Source organism: Heptranchias perlo, chromosome 13 (assembly GCF_035084215.1).
Source record: "Heptranchias perlo isolate sHepPer1 chromosome 13, sHepPer1.hap1, whole genome shotgun sequence".
NCBI lineage: Eukaryota > Metazoa > Chordata > Chondrichthyes > Hexanchiformes > Hexanchidae > Heptranchias > Heptranchias perlo.
The window spans coordinates 11,675,397-11,700,438 of record NC_090337.1 but is presented as its reverse complement, the minus strand read 5'-3'; the positions used below and the strand labels follow the sequence as shown (position 1 = coordinate 11,700,438).

At 41.3% G+C, this 25,042-nt stretch overlaps 2 protein-coding genes across 8 annotated transcripts in view; one reads left to right on the top strand and one right to left on the bottom strand.

Moving 5' to 3' along the window:
- Positions 1 to 25,042, top strand: part of LOC137331279 (mediator of RNA polymerase II transcription subunit 12-like protein) — a 482,895-nt gene that overhangs the window by 327,997 nt on the left and 129,856 nt on the right. The gene's annotated exons all lie outside the window — the stretch shown is intronic.
- LOC137331275 (P2Y purinoceptor 12-like) lies at positions 3,180 to 22,244 on the bottom strand. Of its 2 annotated transcripts, XM_067994970.1 has the most exons (3): positions 22,101 to 22,244; positions 14,925 to 14,989; positions 3,180 to 12,604 (listed from the first exon to the last, which is right to left on the bottom strand). In XM_067994970.1, the coding sequence occupies exons 2-3, from the start codon at positions 14,947 to 14,949 to the stop codon at positions 11,580 to 11,582; spliced, it is 1,050 nt and encodes a 349-aa protein (XP_067851071.1). In that variant the 5' UTR covers positions 14,950 to 14,989; positions 22,101 to 22,244; the 3' UTR covers positions 3,180 to 11,579. The 2 variants fall into 2 exon arrangements, with proteins under 2 accessions (XP_067851071.1, XP_067851072.1); XM_067994971.1 differs by lacking the exon at positions 14,925 to 14,989.

The window sequence follows — 25,042 nt, the reverse complement described above, 5'->3', positions numbered from 1 at the left end:
ATGGTTAATGTAATTCGTGGATTTTTATATTTTTGTCCTGGATGACCTTTATCAAGTTTGTTAGGTTAGTGACGTGACTCCATCCAGACATGGGTCAGCTCTTGTCAATACTTTATGTCCTAGTGCAAATTTTGCAGCATTGGCCAAATAAATAGCAGACTTTGCAATACATTGGACACAACATTTTACTTTCTTATAGCTCCTTCACTCAACAAAAGTCCCAAGGTGCTTTACAGGAAGAGCAGTAGATACTGAGTAGAAAGTAGGCATGTTATGAGAGGCAATAGAAAGGAAGGCCATGGAGCTATATTTTGAGTGGGCTTCTGAAGAGGGGAGAGAATTAACGTCGTGAGTTTTAGGAAGAGAGTTTGAATGCAGGGGCACCGTGGCAGAAGGCTCTGCCACTAATAATGCAGCAGAGGGAGGAAAATACAAGGTAGGCCAAAGTCAGAAGAGCGGAGTGTACATGCCGGGTTATGGAGCTGGAGAAGATGACAGCTAGGGTGGACCACAGTGATATAGGATTTGAAGAGGAGGATGTAAATTTTGAAATCAATATGCTGGGAGAGGTCAGGGGCGATGGATGTATTGAATGTTCTGAGGGTAGGGTATGGACTGCAGAGCTCTGAAGGAGTTGTTCTATAAACCTGCTTCAGTAAGAATGAACGATAGGTATGTGCTGGCAGACATCAAGTAGGAATTACTTATCAAAAACAAATGTTTTAGGAGTGCCTACTTTATTGATGAATGAAGTTAAGTAAGCAAAAGTGGCATTTTTGAGCTGCAAGAATATTCTCTGCTTTATTCTCTTGCTATCATTCCTTTCTGCATAACAGCTCAAAACAAATGGCTGAAAATATTGACTTCGCATTGCAGAAGTTGTGGTTCTTTGTCCTGAAGTTACCATTGGATCATAGTTAATATTTTGACGCATATGGCGGGTTCTGTGTGAGTTTCCACAGTGCATGCCCATTTTTCTGTTTTGTGGGACGTGCAGATTTTTCCACTGACGTTTTGTGAATTGCAGTAACGGTATTGATTGCCGGCTCAGCAGAGGGCGGCACTGGTGCCAGGAAATATGAAGTGTACACCTGTGATTGCCCAATTAAGTTAGTTACACAACTCAGAGGTGCTGTAATAAAGACAAAGTGCTGGAAACACTCAGCTGGTCAGTCAGTATTTATGGAGCGAACAGTCAAGTTAATGATTCAGATGTAGACCCTTCAACTGAAAAAACATAGATGAACAACATTTAAAAAGGAAGAGAAGAAAGGGAAGGGGAAGCAAAACATGCAGATGCACACCTAGACATAAGACACAGTCGCACGCACACACCAAGACACAAGTCACCCGCATACCCACACTGCTTAAATGAAAAACAGGAGGTGGTTAAATCGCTGAAGTGATCTTAACATAAGACAATAGGAAGAGTCATAATGAAATAGGTTAAAAATATTTGAGACAGTGAAAATGTTTGAATAGTTAAGGCAGTGGGGAAGGTGTGGTGGAGGAGGGGCTGGGTGGTAAGGCAGGCGTGGTATGGGAACAAGAAACCTGTCAAAAGTGGCACATAACCCAGTGGCCGAGAAGAAAAACCAGGCAGACGGACACCAAGGGTGCAGACAGCCCACCCCCAGCAAAGTGTTCTCAAAGAGGGCCCGTACCTCTTGCGTCATTTTGTCTTTCCCACCTCCCCCCCCCCCCCCCAACATACCCATTCAACGTGGCCAAAATCCCTGCTGAAAAGATAGTGGGAGTTAAAATTAGGTTTGAAGTTATGAAGGCCAGAGATGGGAAAGGGAGAAAATTATAATCACCTGTTTCTTTTAATCTCCCTTCCCAATTTCTTAAAGTAAAAGTGCGTTTTTGTATTCAGAAGTTTTCAGAATTCATTGACGACTAAACGAAGAAGCTGCTTGGATTTTGGTTACATTGAGTTGTGTGTGTTATCATACTGTATTGAATCATACAGCACAGAAGGAGGCCATTCGGCCCATCGTGCCTGTGCCAGCTCTTTGAAAGAGCTATCCAATTAGTCCTTCTCCCCTACTCTTTCCCTAAAGCCCTGTAAATTTTTCCTGTTTGAGTATTTATCCAATTCCCATTTGAAAGTTACTATTGAATCTGCTTCCACCATCCTTTCAGGCAGTGCATTCCAGATCATAACAACTCGCTGCATTAAAAAAAAATTCTCCTCACCTCTGTTCTGGTTCTTTTGCCAATTACCTCAAATCTGTGTCCTCTGTTTACTGTGCACCTGCCATTGGAAATAATTTCTCTATCTAAACCCCTCATGATTTTGCACACCTCTAATAAATCTCCCCTTAACCTTCTCTGCTCAAAGGAGAAGATTCCCAGCTTCTCTAGTCTCTCCACATAGATGCGTTTACTGTAGATTAGTTTAGTTTCTGTGGAAAGTGGAGTTTCAGTCCAAGTGTCCAGGTTCTAGATGGCTTCCCAATGCGACAACAGTCAAACACTGCTGCCTGTTGTTTCCCTGGAGATCCACCTCTGTCCTGCCACAGCATATAATGTTCTTTCACGGTGACTGAGGGTGTGCCACAGTACAATCCTCAGGAACAACAAGAAGAATGACTTCTGCCAAATGGAGAGATTGTGTAGAAGTTCAAAGTGATTGAGGTTGTCTGATCAAACATTTAGTTACTTAATGCATGGTATGTTTTTCCAAAAAATAAGCTTTTTCTCCAGATTGGTTTACAATTTGTTTTATTAAACATTCCGTTTCTAGTGAAACCTATCATTTTGGCTGGTTAATGTTACATTTACAGTAATTAGCAATAATGGATATTAAATAGTTGATCACATACTGCATTCACATAAAGCAATGGTTTTCTATCTTTTCTGCCTTGGCATGTCTGCAGATATTAATGCATATTCCTAGGGACCGCTTGTTGTAACTTTCGAAAGAAGGTATTAGCTACTCTAAGGAAAACAGGGCTGTCATTGCAGAAAATGTGTATTAGTAGTATTATTGTTGCTGTGTAAGTGGTGCTCAGTCAATAATTGCAGAGATCTGATGAGCTCGGGGACACCATGAGATCCCGTTATGGATCTGTTGTTAGAGACCAGAGACCTTGGTTTCTAAAGCTATGACAAAAAGATGTGTCAGTAATAATGGATATTTAAATAGTTAATCATATGTAACAGTCATACAAAAATGTCAGTCAGTCAGTCAGTCACATTTTAATTGTGCTCAATATATTAGCATTTAATACATCATTAAAGCTGCAGAATCTCTAATCTACTTGTGGACTGGATTCCAACATCAATTTTAAGCAAATTCAACGTGTCAAATAAACATTCAGAAGATCTGATGGTGGAAAACCTTCCTTTATGTAGCAAATTAGGTAAGGCATCATGTGATATCTTAGCAGTGGTACAAGTCAGATTAAACTACTGGATTTTACCACTGGCCTTTGTGGCAAAGGTAGAGTATACATCCATGTTAGCCCTCTTGTACAAATAGTCTATGCCATGGCCGTTGGTGTGATGATATTTATAGGGTCTTGTGTAAATAAAACTTGTGCTCCCAGATTCATCATTCGTGTTCTGTGACTACTCTAATTGTTTGAATACATTCTGTAGCCATGGATTATGTTCTGTGCTCAGAAATATCCTACTACCAGGTGTCAGGCATGGCTCAGTGGGTAGCAGTCTCACCTCTGCGTCAGAAGGTTGTAGGTTCAAGCCCCACTACAGAGACTTGAGCACAAAATCGAAACTGACATTCCAGTGCAGTACGGAGGGAGTGTTGCATTGTTGGAAGTGCCATCTTTTGGGTGAAACGTTAAACCGAGGCCCCGCCTGCCCTCTTGTTTGGACGTAAAAGATCCCATGGCACTATTTGAAGAAGAGTAGGGGAGTTCTTCCGGTGTCCTTGTCAATATTTATCCCTCAACCAACACCTACACCAGATTATCTGGTCATTTATCTCACTGCTGTTTGTGGGATCTTACTGTGTGCAAATTGGCAGCCGCATTTCCTACATTACAATAGTGACTGCACTTCAAAAAAAAACTTCATTGGCTGTAAAGCAGTTTGGGACGTCCTGAGGTTGTGAAAGGTGCTATATAAATGCAAGTTCTTTCTTTTCTTGACTGAGGTCAGTACATTGAAATCAATGAGTTTTGTTCCCAGGGAAGAAAAGTAACTAGGTTATGAATCAAGCTGATTTTTTTTCTACTGCACAGCACAGCGAAAGCAGTCATTGGTTAGACTTGCACACAAAGATTTGTGGGGCCAAAATGCATGTATGTTTGCGGGAAGTTTCAACTTTCACTGTTTTCCATGCACTGCATACAAAAAATGCAAAATATTTTCACCACAAAAAAAGCATTTCTTTCGTACATTTTTTCACATTAAGTACGACTGTCATTGGAATTAAGAGAGACTTGACAGCTCATCAGTCACTCAGTTGTGTGTTCCAGATAGTAGGAATGGATGACCTGAATTTCTTGCACCCTCTCCCAGGTTAAATCAGTACAAGGTTCTGTTCTGAAAATTCCTGTTTTTCATCTCCCCACCCCCCCCACACTTTTCTTGGGGCAGATATGCTCTGACCGTAATTCAATAATATTGCTATTTAGATTGGGAGCTTTGTGAAGTGCATGTTTCACAGAAAGTAATCATTACAGCAAACTTGAATTTGAAGCTATTCTGAGTTCTAGCTGGGGTAGAATGATCAGTAGGTGTGATTTGTTTACATAGCTGCAGTCACTTGTAACACTTATGTAGCAAAATGTTGGAAGCTTTTTTTAAACTAGTCACTGGGTCAGTTTCAAATTTTTGCTTCCTCTTCCCCCTACCCTCTCCAAAAGATGGGAACATTTCTGAAGTAGCAAAGTTGCAAGTGCATCTCATTCCCAGTCATCTGAGGAACGGAGGAAATGGCCAGCACATTACAGTATCACAGTGCTTGTGCTTACTTATCCTATAATATTTATTCAAGTTTTCCACTCACTGGCTGTGAATTGCCCAGATGGTTATTTGTACAACAGATGTGCACCACAAGCGTGTTTTTGCACTATTTAACTTTAGAGCATTAGGTCCTTTATTCTTCTGTGTTTTGGAACAGCGAATGTGTTGACAGTTTAAATGAGTGACATGACAATAGTGTTGGATGGATGGCTGAAATACTGGCAAATCTTTCCAACAATTCCTAGCCTCCATCTACCCTGATTGCTGCTCCAGGGAGACCTGGAAACAGCTGAGCAACAATAATGTATAGACTGAGTGTGAATACTTTTCAATACAAAATGATGAGATTTTTGTAATCCCAAGTGTGAATGTCTTGTACCTCATCTTAACCAAGCAAAAATAAATTTGCTCTGCACTTGTGACTTGATTTTCAAAAATAACTTAGATGTTGAATGTACATTTTGCAGAAAAAAGCAACACATTGTACTTGCAATTGTCTACAGAACTCATGGTATCCTCCAAGTGACTTTTCTGCTTAATCAGTTGTCTCAAAAGGGAAGTTCACATGTACTGTAGATAAATGTCAAGGGGAAGATTGTGATCAGACTCACTTTATACATAGCGATGGATACCGAAACTGGATTGGTTATTCATTTTTAATTTGCCTTTATTTATCATTCCCTTCCACTTCTCTCCCTCCTAATAAAATGGCACTTACTTGCCCAGTTCAGGCTCCTTTAGAGGCTGTGTGGATCAGAAGGATATACATGTCTTCCTTCCAGTATCAGTACCATTGCAGATTGAGACACAAAAGAGCCTGCTTTTGGGTTGTAATAACTTCCTCTTTCTAATAACCTTTCGAGCGCTGCAGCAGCAATTCTGCCCCGCAATATGGAAGTTAATGAGGGATTTTTGTTTCAAGTTCAAAGTTTTATGAGTTCAGAAAAGTTCCTTATTTCTCTCAGTTTCTATTTTAAGCATAAAAGTGCATAGCTGTTTCTCATTCAAACCTACATAATCCCCTCCACGTTTAGGCCAATGTGAGGCACCAACTCGGATTGTTTTCAGCTTCCTGTAGCCCTGGAGTAAAGTTCATCCCCATGTAGAATAAGTTCACCATTCATGTGCTCTGAGCAGGAAGCTTCACTCTGAGGGACCATTGGCCTGGTGAACATTGCTGTAGTGTTGTATCTATAGGGGTAATTTTAACCTAACTCGCCAGGCTTCAATGGAGAGTAAAAGCGGGTCGGAGTGTAAAACCAGCATTGCACCCGATCCCGTCAATTTCCTGACAGGCGGGTTAGGTTAAAATTGCTGCCAATATTTCTAAGCTGCACTCCGACTGAATTTAGTCTTACTCCTTTGTCACTTAGGAATTTACCCATTTCTTTCTTTTTTGTGTGTAGACCAATTGATACTGTATTGGGTAGCAGTCTTTTCCATAGTTAACAGTGATACTAGGTCCTTTGCTTTTTGTGATATACATTAACGATTTGGACTTAAACATCGGGGGCATGATTAAGAAATTTGTGGATGACACAAAGATAGACCATGTGGTTGATAGTGAGGAGGAAAGCTGTAGACTGCAGGAAGATATCAATGGACTGGTCAGATGGGTAGAAAAGTGGCAAATGGAGTTCAATCAGGAGAAGTGTGAGGTAATGCATTTGGGGAGAGCAAACAAGGCAAGGGAATACACGATGAATGGGAGGATACTGAGAGGTGTAGAGGAAGTGAGGGACCTTGGAGTGCATGTTCACAGATCCCTGAAGGTAGCAGGACAGGTAGATAAGGTGGTTAAGAAGGCATATGGAATACTTTCCTTTACTAGCCGAGGCATAGAATATAAAAGCAGGGATGTTATGCTGGAACTGTATAAAACTCTAGTTAGGCCACAGCTTGAGTACTGTGCACAGTTCTGGTCACCACATTACAGGAAGGATGTAATTGCACCAGAGAGGGTGCAGAGGAGATTTACGAGGATTTTGCCAGGACTGGAGAATTTTAGCTATGATGACAGATTGGATAGGCTGGGGTTGTTTTCCTTGGAACGGAGGAGGCTGAGGGTGATTTGATTGAGGTGTACAAAATTATGAGGGGCCTAGATAGAGTGGATAGGAAGGACCTATTTCCCTTAGCGGAAGGGTCAATAACTAGGGGGCATAGATTTAAAGTAATTGGTAGAAGGATTAGAGCGGAAATTAGGAAAGTTTTTTCACCCAGAGGGTGGTGGGGGTCTGGAACTCACTGCCTGAGAGGGTGGTAGAGGCAGAAACCCTTAACTCATTTAAAAAATATTTGGATGTGCACCTGAAGAGCTACGGACCAAATGCGTGAAAGTGGGATTAGGCTGGGTGGCTCGTTCCTCAGCCGGCGCGGACACGATGGCCGAATGCTCTCCTTCTGTGCTGTAAATTTCCTATGATTCTATATTTCTTTACTTTATAATCAAGTCCCTTAGTTTCCATCGAGAAATTCAACACAACAAAGTTGACTTCTACAGGAGAAAGTACAGCCAGTGGAAGTGCATGTAGGCTGCCACCCGAGGCTCCCTGTCTAATTTTCCCTCCCCCATGCCATGCTGCCACTTGGCATCTACTCACAGGAGTGTGCTTGAGGTTGGAAGGAGCAGAGGTGAGTTATTGAATCTATGGTGCAACCCATTGGCACTTCAACTCACTTTGCCACCATGCTAATTTCTTTGACAATTCCGGTTAAACACTTGTTTAACCCCCCCACCAATCTCTCATACAACCATCAATTTATTTACAACCTCTAAACGCTCAACTTTAGGAATTTACAGTGGGGAAATTCTGAGAGTACGATAGGTTTTTCCTCCATCCAGTGCCGTGATGGTGTTGCAAGCATTTTTCTGTGCCGGTGCCAACACTGAAAGTAGAGTAAAAAAAATGGCAAAAGTGCTTCGAGCAGCGAAGAACCCCTGCTGATTGTAGCCAGTATGGAAATGCAAAGCAACATGGCTCACTGTAATGGTAAGAGTGCTTTTTTGTACATGGACCTCCTGAAATTTCCAAGTTATTAGTTGATAATTTTAACAGACCTAGTTGTTAAAAATGCTCAACCATATTATTTCTTGGTCCAATTATAATTTCCAGCTGCTTGTGTAGACTCCTCAAAAACATGAAAATGGTGCTTATAAAACACTAGAATGGAAAATCTTTTATAAAATCCTAGATAGGAACTTCCATTTTGACTTTATGGAATGTTAGGAATTGCAATTTTTTAAAAAGATCTCCTTAGAAAAATCCAGTATTCTGTTTTTTTAATAAAAAATGTCTGAATCACATAAGGACAGGGAGATTCTACCATCCCTTGAATGTGCTGTTCTAACTTTCCTTTGACTTTGCCTCTGTAATTTCTCAAGCCTACAACATTGAGCAGACAAGCATGCCCCAAAAGGGATCGCTCAAGCCAACTCATCTTTCCAAATAACTCAACCCTGATTTGTACCATAGAATCATAGAAAGGTTATAGCACAGGAGGCGGCCATTCGGCCCATCAAGTCCGTGCTGGCTTCATGCAAGAGCAATCCAGCTAGTCCCACTCCCCCACCCTATCCCCGTAACCCTGCAGTTTTTTTCCTTTCAAGTACTTATCCAATTCCCTTTTGAAGGCCATGATTGAATCTGCCTCCACTACCCACTTGGGCAGATCCTAACCACTCGCTGTGTACAAATGTTTTTCCTCATGTCACCTTTGGTTCTCTAGCCAATCACCTTAAATCTATGTCCTCTGGTTCTTGAACCTTCCACTAATGGGAACAGTTTCTCTCCATCTACTCTGTCTAGACCCGTCATGATTTTGAATACCTCTATCCAATCTCCTCGCAACCGTCTCTGTTCCAAGGAGAACAACCCCAGTTTCCCCAGTCTGTCCACGTAGCTAAAGTCCCTCATCCCTGGAATCATTCTAATAAATCTCTTCTGCACCCTCTCTAAGGCCTTCACATCTTTCCGAAAGTGCGGTGCCCAGAACTGGTCACAATACTCCTGTTGTGGCCGAAGTACTGTTTTATAAAGGTTCATCATGACTTCCTCACTTTTGTACACTATGCCTCTATAAATCCCAGGATCCTGTATGCTTTTTTAACCGCTTTCTCAACCTGTCCTGCCACCTTCAATGATTTGTGTACATAAACCCCCAGATCTCTCTGTTCCTGTGCCCCTTTTAGAGTTGTGCTCTCTAGTTTATATTGTCCTTCCCTAGTTCTTCCTACCGAAATGTATAACTTCGCATTTTTTTGTGTTAAATTTCATCTGCCACGTGTCCGCCCATGCCACCAGCCTGTCTATATCCTCTTGAAGTCTATCACTATCCTCCTCACTGTTTACTACTCTTCCAAGTTTTGATTCATCTGCAAATTTTGAAGTTGTGCCCTGTACACCCAAGTCCAAGTCATTAATATATATCAAGAAAATCAATGGTCCCAGGACGGACCCCTGGGGAACACCACTGTACATCTCTCTCCAGTCCGAAAAACAACCGTTCACCAATACTCTCTGTTTCCTGTCACTTAGCCAATTCTGTATCCATGTTGCTACTGCCCCCTTTATTTCATGGCCCGCAATCTTGCGGTACTTTATCAAACACCTTTTGAAAATCCATATACACCACGTTAACTGCATTGCCCTCATCTACCCTCTCTGTTACCTCATCAAAAAACTCTATCAGGTTAGTTAAACACGATTTGCCTTTAACAAATCCATGCTGGCTTTCCCTAATCAATCCACTCTTGTCCAAGTGACTGTTAATTCTGTCCCGGATTATCGTTTCTAAAAGTTTCCCCACCACTGAGGTTAAACTGACTTACACCCATTTTTGAACAAGGGTGTAACATTTGCAATTCTCCAGTCCTCTGGCACCACCCCTGTATCTACGGATGTTTGGAAGATTATGGCCAGCACCTCTGCAATTTCCACCCTTTCTTCACTCAGCAACCTAGGATGCATCCCATTCGGACGGGGTGACTTATCTGTTTTAAGTACAGCTGGCCTTTCAAGTACCTCTTCTTCATCAATTTTTAGCACATCCAGTATCTCAACAATATCTTCTTTTACTGAGACTCTGGCAGTATCTTCTTCCTTGGTAAAGACAGATGCAAACTACTCATTTAGTACCTCGGCCATCCCCTCTGCCTCCTTGAGTAGATCGTCTTTATTGTCCCTAATCGGCCCCACTCCTCCTCTTACTCGCCTTTTACTGTTTACGTGCCTGTAGAAGACTTTTGTATTCCCTTTTATGTTGGCCGCCAGTCTATTCTCATACTCTCTCTTTACCCTTCTTATTTCCTTTTTGTTTACCGTGACCATAACCTCATGATCATGGAAATACTGCACTTCACAAGATTTCTGGTCAATTTTTCTGCTATGCTGATGGACCATGTGGGAGAGAGTGGCTCTGCTAAAATGTGAACGCGTAATATGGAATAGTTATCGGATTGCTTGTCTGATGTCAACTCATTTTCTGGTTGCTCACTCAAACTGAACCAAATGGTTCTCAGTCTCGGTGTCCTGTTTGATCCTGAGCTGAGTTTCAAAGCCACATCATGCCCATCACGATGACTGCTTACTTTCACCCCTGAAATATTGTCCCCACCACCCTTATTCAAACCTTTGTTACCTCCTGACTCAATTTCTCTAATGCTTTCCTCACTGACTTTCCAAGCTCCACCCTTTACAAAATTGCTAAGTCTCTCACTCGCCCTTCATGCTTTTCTTGGCTCTGCCTGCCACATTTATAAAGCCTTCCATAGCCATCTCCTCCCCAATTCTGCAGTCCCCTCCATCCCTTGCATCTGTGTAAGTATATTTCCACCCTCTGTCTCTGGCTATCTGCACCTCCCACTGCCCCTTCAATCCACCAACGGTGGCAGAGCTTTCTGGCACCCCAGTCCTACTCTCCGGAATTCCTTCTGTAAACCCCACACATGATCCTAGACACACTTTTCAGCTGTGCTGGCTCAGACTACTGATATGTTGATGGGGTGAGATAAAGTAAGGTGGGAGGAGGCTCATGTGGAGCATAAACACTGGTATAGACCCGTTGGGCCGAATGGCCTTTTCCTGTGCTGTAAATTCTATGTAAAATACAATTACAGAGGCCTGTATGTAGGTCACTGATTATCTTAAACAGGGAAACACTTAATCAAAAAAACAAGGGATGGGGGCATAAAAATTGTAAGTATATGACAGTCCTAGAACTGCTATATGTTTCATAAGAATGTAGGAATAAAAAAAGACTTCAAGCCATCCATGCTGCTCCAGCATTTCTTGATCAAGTGTTTCTCTGTGAAGAGCCTTGGGACGTTTTACTACATTAAAGGCACTATATAAATGCACATTATTGTTGTATTGGGACTCAATGCTGTTTCCCTGCTCCAAACCTCTCCGAACTCCACATGCACTCAATATGTAGAGTACATGTATTGAAATGTGAATTATATAGCTAATTTTACGATATTAATTTCTTACAATTCTTTTTTCTGAAAAAATTGTAACTTTGATGTTCCTTATTGATACTGCAGTCCATGGAAGGTTAATGTTGCAACACGATGTCCAGCCTTATTAAGAAATAAAGAGAGCGAATGTTTGTTGTTGGTAGGTGCAGTGTTGATTTGTAACCTAGAGTGGAGTCTCTCTGCTGGATGAGTGCTCATTTTTTGGCCTTTTTGTCAGTCTCTGTATGCATTTGTTCAGTTTTGCAAATAACATGTTCTTGAATGACCTACACAGAAAAAAATAAATTAATGGGTCAAGACATGCGTTTAGTGCCCCCAAGCACAGCGTGCTTTCCTTTATGTAGTAAAGGGCAACCTTTGTCGAGCACTGGAAGGCATTTCTAGTCTGACTAAGTGTGTACGGGACTCTGGCAAAATGGAACGGAACAAAACAGATAAAGAACACAGCCAGCACGAGAAAGACATTGAAATTGACTTTCTTTGCTTGCCTGGAACTGCCTCTCGTTTTCCGATAGGATTTATAAAGCTCCCTAGTTATCAGGGAATAGCATACAACAATTAACACCAAGTTGCTCCAGAATATAATCTGGCAGATGAAGTTGACCATTTCGTGCCATTTTAAGCCCAGCTCGGTTTTGAGAGAGGAACATCTGTGCTCATTTTTTGGCATGCTGTTCCCCTTGTACAGCATCATATTGGGCAGTGATAAGAGAAACATGGACAGCCATGTGGCTGCTGAGAGTATCTTTGCGGTTCTGGGTTTGCACATCCCAGAATGGCCAAAAGGTTTTGTTGCCTTCTGGTAGCGATCAACGCTTATCAGTCCTAAAAATATGATGCTGATGTACATAGTCAAGTAGAATATGACCGAACTGACTTGACACACAAAGACTTGGAGTCCTGGGGTTCTGAAGCTCGACGCAATGAGAATTTTAAACGGGAATATCAGTGTCATCAGCAGGTCGGCCATAACGGTGTTCTTGAGGTACACGATGAAGTTTGACTTGCTTGGTATTTGAAAGAAGACCCAAATGGCCAGGCTGTTCATCAAGAGACCGACAATGAAGAGGATGGAGTAAAGCACTGAGAAAATCATTTGGCTAATTTCGCGGTCTGGCGCACACTTGCCTTCCACTGTAGTGTTTGAATAGTTGGAAAAGCTTTCCGTTGTTTCATTCAAAGCCATTTCTAAATAAGTAAGATTAAAAGAAAAAGCACAGTGTGAGTGATTTAAGCTACATTGTTTTATATTCGTCATGCCCTATCTGAATAATGACTGCTGAATGCTCATTATTTAGAGAAAATTCTTCAATTGATTGATTTTTGCCTGATGATCTGATTGATTCAATCACAGGAAGAATTGTAGGTGGAGAAGGGAAAGAAATGGGCTGAATTGTACTTAGATAATTGGAGTTATATCATTATATTACTTTTGGGCACCACACATATCCAACAAAACTATCGCGTATAGTGACATCTAGCTGTGATGATGTACAGAGCAATGCAACTATATTTTTGTCCTCATTAGTGCTAGCATTTATTTGTAAAGAACAAATCCATTTCCCACAAATAGTGCAGTGCAAAACTAGTTGCTCAAAGTTAGTTTATTTATTTAAGAGAGAAAAACCTCTACTGAAATATGCTGTCTTTAGTATATTGTGACTATCCCCCAACTTGAACAAACATGGTCTTAACTTTTACATTTTCAGCAGCTTTACAAGGTTAATGAATGCGTCCTGTTGACTTCTTATGGGAAATGTGTAATCTACCCATTGCTACATAATCCTGACGGTTCAAATATTTTTATGCTTATCAGTACGCTTAATATTTCCTTTCTACTAAGTTTCAAAATTGGTAGTTAGAAAATGAGGACTTAATATTTTGTGTGAAAATCTTTTCATAACTCCCCACACCAGTTGTGACAGGAAATAACTCACAACTATTATGACTAAATTACACCAAAATATGTTTCGACAGAAGAAATTAACCATTTTTAACTTCCGTATTTAGAGCCGAATCGAATATGAAAAAGTAAGACAGAGGCCAAAATAAAAGATTTACCTCCTCCAGCCCTACAATCCTCTGAGGTCTCTGCACTCCTCCAATTCAGACCTCTTGCACATCCCTGGTCTTCTGCTGCCTAGGACCTAAGCTCTGGAATTCTCTTCCTAAACCTCCCAGCCTCTCTAACTCTCTCTCCTCCTTTAAGGTGCTCCATAAAACCTACCTCTTTGACCAAGCTTTTGGTCACCGGTCCTAATATCCCCTTAAGTGGCTTGGTGTCAAATTTTATCTGATGATGCTCCTGTGAGGTACCTTGGGACATTTTACTACGTTAAAGGCATTTTATAAATACAAGTTCTTGTTGTTTTGATTCAGAGGCAACACTGAAGCAAGGCTAACATCTAAAATGACACAATGCCATTTTAATCCCAGCTATGCCTTGAGCAAACAGCTCAAGCATGGTCTTCATTTCCTGAAAGCTGTGTTGGCTGTTTCTATTTATATTCTCTTCATCTAGATATTTAGTAATTTCACCTTTAATTAAAGATTCCCAGTCGTGGATGTTAAATAATTGGTCTGTAATTACCCAGGTTAGCTTTGTCCCCTTTTCTGAAAATGGGTATTAAATTGGCCACTCTCCAGTTTTACAGAACACATCCACTCTCGATAGAACCCTGAAATATACGCCAAAACTTCCAACTTTGGCGGGGGTGTGAAACAGTCGAAAAACAAATCGTCTGCCGATTATACCCGCTCGATTTTCCTTCCCATTGAAGTCAACGGGCAGCCGATCCGATATTGCCTGTGTTGCACTCCGTCAAAGTCGATATTTTCAGGAACGAACGCAAAGGTCCGGAAAGTGCGAGCATGGTTACGTTACTCAGCTCTTGACAAACTCAATCAACATCATCCAAACCATATATCCTATTGCAGCATCCAGTGAAATAAAACCCAATATCACTGCTGTTCAAATCATGTAATTAATGGTGATAGCCTGTTGTCTATCATGGTTGGCTATCACACTGCCTGTTGGCAAAAAAACAAAACCAAAACTGACAAGAGCCAGCCTCAGAAGCTTAAATTCTTCATTATTTTTTAAATGCATGTGCTTCAAGAATTCAGTCGCTTGGGGTTCAGGCAAGGCTGAACTACTGCTTGGGCTTTGAACTCGTAATTCGTGATGTGCTGTAATGTGATGTGTCATCCTACATCTCAGGGACCACACACTTAGGTACGCTTTTTACTTTCCTGGGTGCTCCTTGCTCCTATTCCGACCACCTGCAACTCTAAGTGAGTTCTGCAGACAAGGTGTTCCAAGGACTATGACGGGCTATGTATTTCAGCTCAAACACGAGCCGTAAAAGGGCTAAACACTTTGCACTCATTGTGCTTGTGCCCAAACCTGATGATATCCTTACCATTTCTAAATATTCATTTGACTTTACAAAGCAAAATCACTTAAGAGTTTATGCATACTTAAATATATTTAAAAATGCCAGTTTACCTGTTAAATTTTTTGTGTTTTGCATGGATATTTTTCACAATCACGTACTGCTACGTTAGGAGCTTCTGGAGTTTGCCATTGAGTTTCAGAAAGGTTCATAATGTAAATTTCATGTAACAGCAAAAAAGTGAGTAAGTTAATCTGTTGTAAGCAAGAATGTAAAGATTTATAATTAATGTAGCACCCACACTTACCAGGGAAATAATAATTCTGATATAAAAAAAGTCATGACTGTTGAGAAGGACAGTGCACAATTTCTAATCCTCTGCAATGGAGGAGACTTAACTGTTGAATTTTTGGTACTCTTTACAATGCCGCCTTCAAATATTAAGAATTCAGCAAAAGTGAGTCCTGGCAAAAGATAATGAACCTCACTGAGTTTCATTAGTTCATGTCCCATTTACCTGGAATTAGTGCTTTAGAACTTCAGTTGTATTGCACTTCAGAAACTGCAGTGGTTTTGAAAAATGCAGCATGTTTTTTTTCTGATCTAATGCACATTTAATATATTTTTACATTGTGAAACATTTAAAAACACTTCCACTTATATGTGTTTTAGTTTTCCCCCACAGTGCAGAGATGGTTATTAAACTGGAGATCTGAAATAAAAATAGAAAATATTGGCAGTACACAGCAGGTCAAACACAATCAATGAACCCGAAATGTTAGCGCATCTTTCTCTTTCACATGCTGACTGACGTGCTTGGAATCTCCAGCATTTTATGTTTTTAATTCGACATAGCTTGCAGTGTGCTGCAGTGAAGTAAGTACGTAGCAATGAAGTGGGTTTTGGTTGGTGTCTGAAAAATTTGACCCAATCAGAAAAATGTGACTGACTTGTTGTCCTATAAAAAGAAAGAACGAACTTGCATTTATGTAGTGCCTTACATGACCTCAGGACGTCCCAAAATGCTTTACAGCCAATGAAGTACTTTTTGAAGTGTAGTCACTGTTGTAATTTAGGCAACGCGGCAGCCAATTTGCACACAGCAAGGTCCCACAAACAGCAATGTGATAATGACCAGCTAATCTGTTTTTAGTGATGATGGTTGAGAGATAAATATTGTCCAGGACACTGGGGAAAGCACACCTGCTCTTCTTCAAAATAGTGCCATGGGATCTTTTACGTCCACCTGAGAGGGCAGACATTTAAATTTGACGCACGCTGCATGTAGGATTTTTAAGATATTACTAGTAGATTTTCTGTGGTGTTGCTCAAAGGAGTGAGAGTATACAGTGTTTTATACCAAGTAATGTACAATATTTGATCGGCCACTGATTTATGGTGATTGAGTAAGTGAAATTGTAGTTGTTATTGCAAAGCATTATGTGAGTGTTAGAGGTATTTTCAGATTCAAATGATGTGATTGTGTCCGCATATTAATGGAGTGTGTAAATCCGTAGCCTTGATTATTTTGTTTAGCTATGTAATAAACTTATGTCATACCCTTTATGGAACAACTTGCATTTAATGTAAATGTTGCCTTTAATCTAGGAATCATTTCAAGGTAGTTTATGTTGGCGGTGGGGATGAGGCAAGAGGAAAAGTAAATAAAAGGGACAAAGGAACAGATGCTGAGCCATGGTGGGAGAGTTAGGCGAGGTGACACATAGCTTGGTCTAAAAGATGAATTTTGAGAAGAATTTAAAAGGTGAAGAGAGAAGGGGAGAGGCAGAGGGGTTTAGGGAAGGAGTTACAGAGAGCACCTAACCACTGCCTCCAATGGTGGGATGGGGGGAGGCAGGGATGCACAAGAGGCCAGAGTCGGAGGACTGAAAGAGTGGGAGATGGGGCATAAGGCTAGAGAAGGTTGCATAGTTAATGTGGGGCAAGACCAGAGGGACTCGAAGACCAGAATGAAGATTTTAATTTAATGAATTGGGGGACTGAGAGCCAATGCAGGCCCATGAGGATGAAGGATGATGGGTGACTGGGACTGAGTTTGGATCAGGTTATGGGTGGCTGAGTTTTGGACAAGTTGGAGTTTATGAAGAGTGGTGGATGAGCGAGTTCAGCAAGGAAGATATTGGAACAATCGGGGGTCGATTTTCATTTTTTGGTTAAAATCAGTTCTAATTTGATTTGCACAATTTTAAGACCCACCTGAATCTCAAGTGTAAATAGCACTCCAATTTCCAGTCTAACACTATCGGCATAATTATTCACAACTCGAGGTACAAGCTTAGATTGGTCTAGGGATGACATCAGTGGTAGGAGAGGAAAATAGTGTGCAAGTCAAATTTAAAGGGATGGGGAGAATTAAAGGGGAATGTCACAAGAGAGGGTCAAAAATGGTGAAACCTTCTGGAGATAGGTTGGAATGCCTTCTAACAATCATCAATCTTTGCCAAGGCAGAAGGACTGGGGTATTAAGAAGGAGCAGGCTAGGATAGAGGGTAAGGGACCCCCTAGGTACATGCATCAGTCTACAGACCGGTAATGATGCAGCCCAATACCTGGCCTTGTCTTTGGCTGCTGAAGTTTGAGGTGGTGCCGCATGACCTGGTTTCACTCCACAGCATCGTCCCATAGGTCAGCACTGTGGCATGCCTGCAAGAAGGTGCAGCCAAGTTTCAGGCCACAGCAGTCTGTTATTGTCCTGGCATCTGTGCAAGCTCCATGCTGCATGGTAGCTGCTGTGGTCCTTGCAGAAGATGACGGATCCAGACTCTGAGAAGAGGGGCTATCACAGTCATTCCAAAGGTCTACAATAATTGGTTCGTGTAGGGCTAAACAGGCGACGTTGGGTCCTGATCACCCTGTCATCCCGTTTTTCATGCAGTACTGTGTAAAGCTTGGGATGCTGCTGAAGATCCTTCCAGCGTAAGGGTTTGACAGGCATTCACATCTCATTCGGATGCCACTGGGCGTCTGCTGGCACACCTGTCATTGGGCAGAGGAGCCTCCACCAACAACAGCTGCTGAAGTGCAGAATGTACTGCTGTGCAGATGTGGGTGCTGGTAGGATGGCACACTGCACACTTCTCTAGTTTTTCCACTAAAATTAGTAAAGAAAGAAACTTGACTCCATAGTCTTTAGAATTGCATCCAAATGTTCATGTTTATGTGTCCAATTTTTAACAGGCTTTATAGGAAACAGAACTGTGTTTAATCCTGTTTAATAGCATAAAGTACAAACGTCGAAAAAGGGATAGTCCTAAAGACCACTGTTATGAGGCTATGACTTCAACCTTTTTTATTGATTTGCATTATGTGTTTTTCATGAATTTTGCTTTAGCCTTTTACAATACAGTTCTCTACAGATTTGTTTCAATTTGATATTCTACGACTTCAGCTACACTGGACTCATTGCTAGATTCTGCAGGCATTGGGGTCAGTGTCTTAGAATGATACAGCACAGAAGGAGGCCATTCGGCCTATCGTGCCCGTGCCAGCTCTCTGAAAGAGCTATCCAATTAGTCCCATTGCCCTGCTCTTTCCCCATAGCCCTGCAATTTTTTGCCCTTCAAATATTTATTCAATTCTATTGAATCTGCTTCCACCACCCTTTCAGGCAGTGCATTCCAGATCAGAACAACTCCCTGCGTTAAAAAAAATTCTCATCTCGCCAATTGTTTCTTTTGCCAATTACCTTAAATCTGTGTCCTCTGGTTACCGACCCTTCTGCCACTGGAAACAGTTTTTCCTTATTTGCTCTGTCAAAACCCTTCATGATCTTGAACATCTCCATTAAATCCCCCCTTAACCTTCTCTGCTCCAAGGAGAACAACCTCAGCTTCTCTAGTCTCTCCATGTAACTGAAGTTCTGCATCCTTGAAGGATGAAATCAAATGAGCTGAAGGTCTTCATTCATCTGAACCTATATTGTGATGGACATGGAGTGTCGCGAGCCTAAATGTTCCTGAAATGAGCGAGTACTTTTACAAAACCCTGTAATGTGAAGTTGTAGCTTGAGGTCTGCAAAAGAGCAGAGGGAAGTGAGTGCACGTGGACAGTTCTGATGTTTAATAACAAATGTGCAAGTGGACAACAAGAACCTGGACAGTCAGTATTGTCATTGTGCAATTCCCAGAGATAATGCGAGTAAGAGGAAGAAACAAAAAGGAGTTAGAATGAAACTGTAACATGTACCACAGTAGTAACTAAAGGTCGCGAGTACAGTGTGCATAATATAGAAAGTGTTAACGACCCATCACTTTGAAGATTAAGACAAATATTTTCTCTCCGACTACTTGGTTGCACTGAACCACTTATGAATAAAACATAGTAAATTTTCATATTGATCAGATGAAATAAGAGAAGACAGTTAATTTTTGTGCAAAAGAGGAGACTTGGAACTTGAAACAAAAATTGAAATAAGCAACTAAGTGGGGGAACTCACTTGTGTTATCTGTATACACAACCGGCAAGCTGCTGCAGGTTTCTGGCTCCAGCTCACTCGATAACAGATTGCAAATGACCTATTAAAACACTGTGCAGTTGCTGAGTTTTTAGTCCTTGTAGTTAACATTTGGGGAATTTGGGGCACAGAGAGGTGATCCTCCTGTCCTCAGAGGTTCTTCGCATGCTCGGAATCTCTCAGCCCTCACTTCATCCAGATTGAATCCCTTAATGTTATAGTCTCAGTATTTTTTTTTGGACATCTACCTTTCTCGCGTCCAAAATGGATTCATTATAATCCCGTATATTTACAAAGAATTCCAAAGAATGTCTAGCACATAAACAGGCCATTCAGCCCAACAGGTTTATTCTGCACGTGAGCCTCCTCCCACCCTTCATCTAACCCCATTGACATAGCCTTCTGTTCCCTTCTCCCTCATGATTACCTAGCTTCCCCTTAATTGCGTCTATGCTATTCTCCTCAACTACTCCTTGTGATGGTGAATTCCATATTCTTGCTACACTCTGGGTGAAGAGGTTTCTCCTGAATTCCCTATTGGATTTGTTAGTGACCATCTTATATTTATGGCCCCTAGTTCTGGTCTCCCCTGCACATGGAAACATCTTCTCTATGTCTACCCTATTAAACACTTCCATAATCTTAAAGGCCTCTATCAGGGCACCCTTCAGTCTTTTTTCCAGAGAAAAGAGCCCCAGCCTATTCAATCTTTCCTGATAGGTATAACCTCTCATTTCTGGTATCATCCTAGTAAATCTTTTTGCACCTTCTCCAGTGTGTCTATATCCCTTTTATAGTTTGGAGACCAGAACTGTTTGCAATACTTCAAGTGTGGTCCAACCAAGGTTCTGTACAAGTTTAGCATAAATTCTCTGCTTTTTAATTCTATACCTCTAGAAATGAAACCCCAACAGCAATTGATACTAGCTCAATTACTACATTTAAATGTGAGATAGATAGCTTTTTGGCAACCAAAGTTATTAAGGGATATGGGCCAAAGGCAGGTATATGGAGCTAGATCACAGATCAGCCATGATCTTATCAAATGGCGGAGCAGGCACGAGGGACTGAATGGCCTACTCCTGTTCCTATGTTCCAGTGCTTGGTTTGCTTTTTCTATGGTCTTATTAACCTGCATCGCTTCTTTTAGTGATTTGTGTATCTGTACCCCTAAATCCCTCCACTCCTCTACTCCATTTTGATTCTTATTTTCCAAGGAGTATGTGGCCTCCTTATTATTCCTATCAAAATGTACCACCTCACACTTATCTATATTGAAATTCAGTTGCCAATTATACGCCCATTCTGCAAGTTTATTAGTGTCTTCCTGTGGTTTGTCGCAGTCCCCCTCAGTATTAACTATACCCCCAAATTTGGTGTCGTCCGCAAATTAGAAATTGTACTTCGAATTCCTGAGCCAAATCGTTTACGTATATAGTGAACAACAGTGGTCCCAGCACTGATTCTCACAGAGCACCAGTTCCCACTTTTTGCCAGTTTGAGTAACTGCCTTTAACCCCTGCATTTTGTTTTGTAGCCAGCTTGCTATCCATTCTGCCACTTGTCCCCTGATTCCACATGCTGTGGCCTTAGTCATGAGTCTATTATGCGGTGCCTTATCGAAGGCCTTTTAAAAATCCAAATATATTACATCTACTAAATTCCCCTTGTCTACACTTTCTGTTACTTCAAAGAATTCAATAAGGTTGGTCAAGCATGACCTTCCCTTTTGAAATCTGTGCTGACTATTCTTTATTATATTTTCGGTTTCCAGATGTTTTTCTATTACAGCTTTGAGTGTGGATTCCATTATTTTTCGTACCACTGCGTTAAGCTGATTGGTCTATAGTTCCCTGGAGTGGTGCTATCTCCCTTTTTAAATATAGTAATCACATTAGCTGTCGGCCAGTCCTCTGGCACTATTCTCTTTTCTAATGAATTTTTATATATCTGTAATAGTGCCTCTGCTATCTTTTCCCTAACTTCTTTTAACATGCACGGATGCAATACATCCAGACCTGGGATTTTATCCTCTCTAGGTTTGATGAGTTCATCAATTATCTCCCAGCTTTCTATCTTAAATATCTTTCTATCTTTTTTTGATCTCCTCTCCTAAAGTCACGCCCACCATAATAGTCTTCCTAGTAAATGCAGCAAATTAATAATTTAATATTTCTGCCATTTCGCTATCATTGCCTGTGAGATTATCGTATATATCCCTTGGTGGCCCTATCCATATTCTGAATTTTCTTTTGTTATTTATGTGCCTGAAGAATACTTCACTTTTTTTGATATTCCTTGATAATTTAATTTTGTGGTTTCTTTTTGGCTTCCTAATTGTTTTTTTGACTTCTTTCCTAACCTCTTCGTATGCCCTTTGTTGTCTATGTACCTAGTGTATGCCTTTTTCTTTATTCATCCATGGTGTGTCAATACTTGCAGTTATTTTGCTTTAAGAAAACATGGCTGCTTTAACCCGTAAAAGGTTAAACTGCAGAGAGCTTGAATTATTCAAAGTGCCTTTCCATAGTAGGTTACCTTTTGTGGCAATTACATGAATATAGCTTTTTATCAAAACGTCCCAAATAGAAGTGGGAAAAATCCAACCGTATATCAAAAGTAAATAAATTTATCGTATTAACGATCGTTACCATAACAACTGCTATTGTTTAGTCACTCTTTACCATTGTCTGTGTTCCGTCTAATCCCGCAAGCTATACTATCAATTTACACATTGATAATCCTTCCACTTAAGTGAAATTGCACCTACTAATTCTGTCTTGGGTTTCTGTAGATAAAGATTTAACTTCATTACCTTCTTTGCCCTTGCACGCTGTTTCTGTTGGATGAGGTTATTGGAGGTGTCAAACAGTCCGACCTTTGTATGCCAAAACGAGCAACAGTCTGTTTAACTCGAAGTGTTCGAGAAAGAGTTCCGTATCTATCTGAGGAGATGGTGGTTATTTTAATCTCTTGGAGATGAAGCCCTATTGTATCGTTAGTTGCAGACTTTATCACTGCTTCTGCTTTCCTGCTCTGTTGCATAACTCAGACTTAAAAAAAATATGTTTGCCTCATATTCTGTGTCCAATCCATGAGCTTGGCCCTTTGGTCAGTAGGATATTTGTTCTTGAAATGTCACTAAGTGGACTGATTTCTGTAAATCTGCTAATTAGATCAGTGTCTTTTATCTTATTCCTGAATTTTTGCATTAATTTTACTGTTCCTGTTGTAATTCTGAACCAAATTTTGGGCTCTTCAATTCTCTCTGCCCTTCCCAAAGGTCCACATCTGACTGTAAACTCATAGCAAGTGCCCAATAACTCGACCAGAGGCGAGCCGTATCTTGCAAAGCATATTTAGTGTTTGGTTTGCTAAATGGGAGGCAGCTTCTTTAGCCTCTGTTTTTACAGCAATCTCAAAGAACTCCAGGACTAAACTTCAATCCTTTATCATTTACCCCCACTTCACCCCCCTGCCATTTTGCCTCCCTGCCCTAACAACAAAGTACATTGATACAAAAGATACTCTCCCATCCAGTTCTCTCCCTTCCTCTCTTGAAGCCATTGCTTCATGCTGGAGTACAGGTCCCTGTGCATGCCTGCCCTCCGGTACTTGGAATCAAGTAATCAGTCTTGATGTATGTGAGCCTGGACAGTGTGTCAAAAGGTAATTGGTGGGGAATAGAATATTGCTTTATTAAAATTTTAAAAATAAAATTGTTTTATTATAGTTTTTTTTTCAAGTTTTGCTATCTGGGCATGAAATTGGGAGTGCTTTAAAAATCATTAAGGTTAATGACTTTCTGTTGAATAAAGGCACCTTCCTCCCCAGTTATAATATCAAGCTGTACTTGGTCTGTTCTGAGTTAGCTGATCTCACGGCAGTAACACCTCAGCAGCCCTGAGGTAAAGAAAAGGATATCAACCAGGTTTCCAGCTCCTGCTGGCACCCAGTAGCCCCTGGTGGAAAGTGCATGTGCGTGGACATCAGGTGAGGACAGGACCAGGCTTAGCTGTGATGTGTCTCGAATTCCGATGTCTTGCCAACATGCACAACCTAGGCTCACATTTGAAGAATGGGCACTTGGGGAAAATATTGGAGGTTTGCACTAAAGAATGATGGGGTATGATAACTTGGTGCTGATGGTACCGGACTGGTAACCGAGAGGTCATTAGTTCAAATCCCACCGCCACAAATTTTTAAAAATTGAATTCAATAAATCTGGTAATTTGCTAGATTGTTGTGTTTTAAAAAAACCCAACTGGCTCACTAGTGTCCTTCAGGAAAAGGAACCCCCATCATGCAAGTCAGTGAATGCTTGCTTTCCCGGCAGCTGTAACAATGCCTTCATTTTAAGGCATTCCACTGTTTCTGAACTCTTTGACCCTGAAATGTCAGTATCTGATTGGATCCGGGGAGACCAAAGCTACTTTTTAATGGCATGGCTTTCTCAGCCCAGCAGAACACTGCTGTAACAAGGTCCGTTCTTTCACCAGAGCCATTGTGGAGCTTGCTAATGGAATTCAGAATGAGCACTTCAGGTCTCCTGCCTTGGCCTGGTGCTGTGCGACAAAGTAGCTCAGCTATCATCTCACAAAGAAGTGAGTGCCTCGCACTTGTTGGTGATGAGGATGGAGGGAGCGTGGATTAGGGGTTTAAGGAGATGGTTGATAATGAAGAAATGAAGCCGGGCGTTATCTTTGCTTTCCAGATTGATCACGGTTTTTGGCAGAGGAATGTGTGGCCCAATAACGCTTGGTGTGATCCAGTGAGATATAGTGAAGGATCGCTAAACCAGTTGTGCACCAGATACATTTAATTCTGTGGCCCTTGGACTTGAGGGAATGAAAATAGGTCCCATACCAGGTGGATCAACTGGGATGGAAGAGACTAAAGGTTTTACTGTGGACAGGAGCATCACGGGTGGATATAAAGGGGTGGTTAAGCTGATTGACGGCTGAAGAAGTATTGTGGCAAATGGAGGTCCAAAAACTAAGCAGGTGGGAGCTAAAAAGTGCAGTTGTATCAGCCAGGATACCAGGAAGGCTCCCCTGCTCCTCTTCGAATAGTGCCATGGGACCTTTTGCATCCACTTGAACAGACAGATGAGGCAGCTTTGGGCTGGCTGCAGACTGAAGATTATTAAAGGTAGTGGTTCTGTGTGGGGATTGGTCGCTAATGGAGTCCTGCAGTGATTGGTGTTAGGGGTGTTGCTGTTCATCATCTTTATCGATGATCTGGATAAGACGCCGAACTGTCTGCGAGTTCACGGAGGAGGGTGGGGGCTGGTATCGCAGGATGGAGTTGCTGGTGTGAAGAGTTTACAGCATGACCGGATAGAACAGGCTTCATGCACCAGCTGGTCTTTACCTGCTTTTTTTTTATAGGTTTTGTATCTGAAACATGGCACCCCCAACTATGAAGCACCCCCTCACTACTGCACCGAGGTGTCAGCCTAGATTATGTACTTAAGTGCTAGTGTGGGGCTTGAACCCACGACCTTCTGACTCAGTGAGGAAAGTGATGTCACTGAGCAAAATGATGTCATTTTGTGTTTATAGATGGATGGGAATTAACTGTTCGTTCAGTAGTATCTCAAAATGTGAAATCGACGGTATTGTGTCAGTTCCATTGTAACCACTGCATTTTGCATCACTTCAAATCAAATTACTTGGTCTCTCTGCAGTGAGCTATGCCCAATATTTGCACCTTAAGGCTGACTATTCAGTTAAGTCATGAGTGAGCATTGGCCAA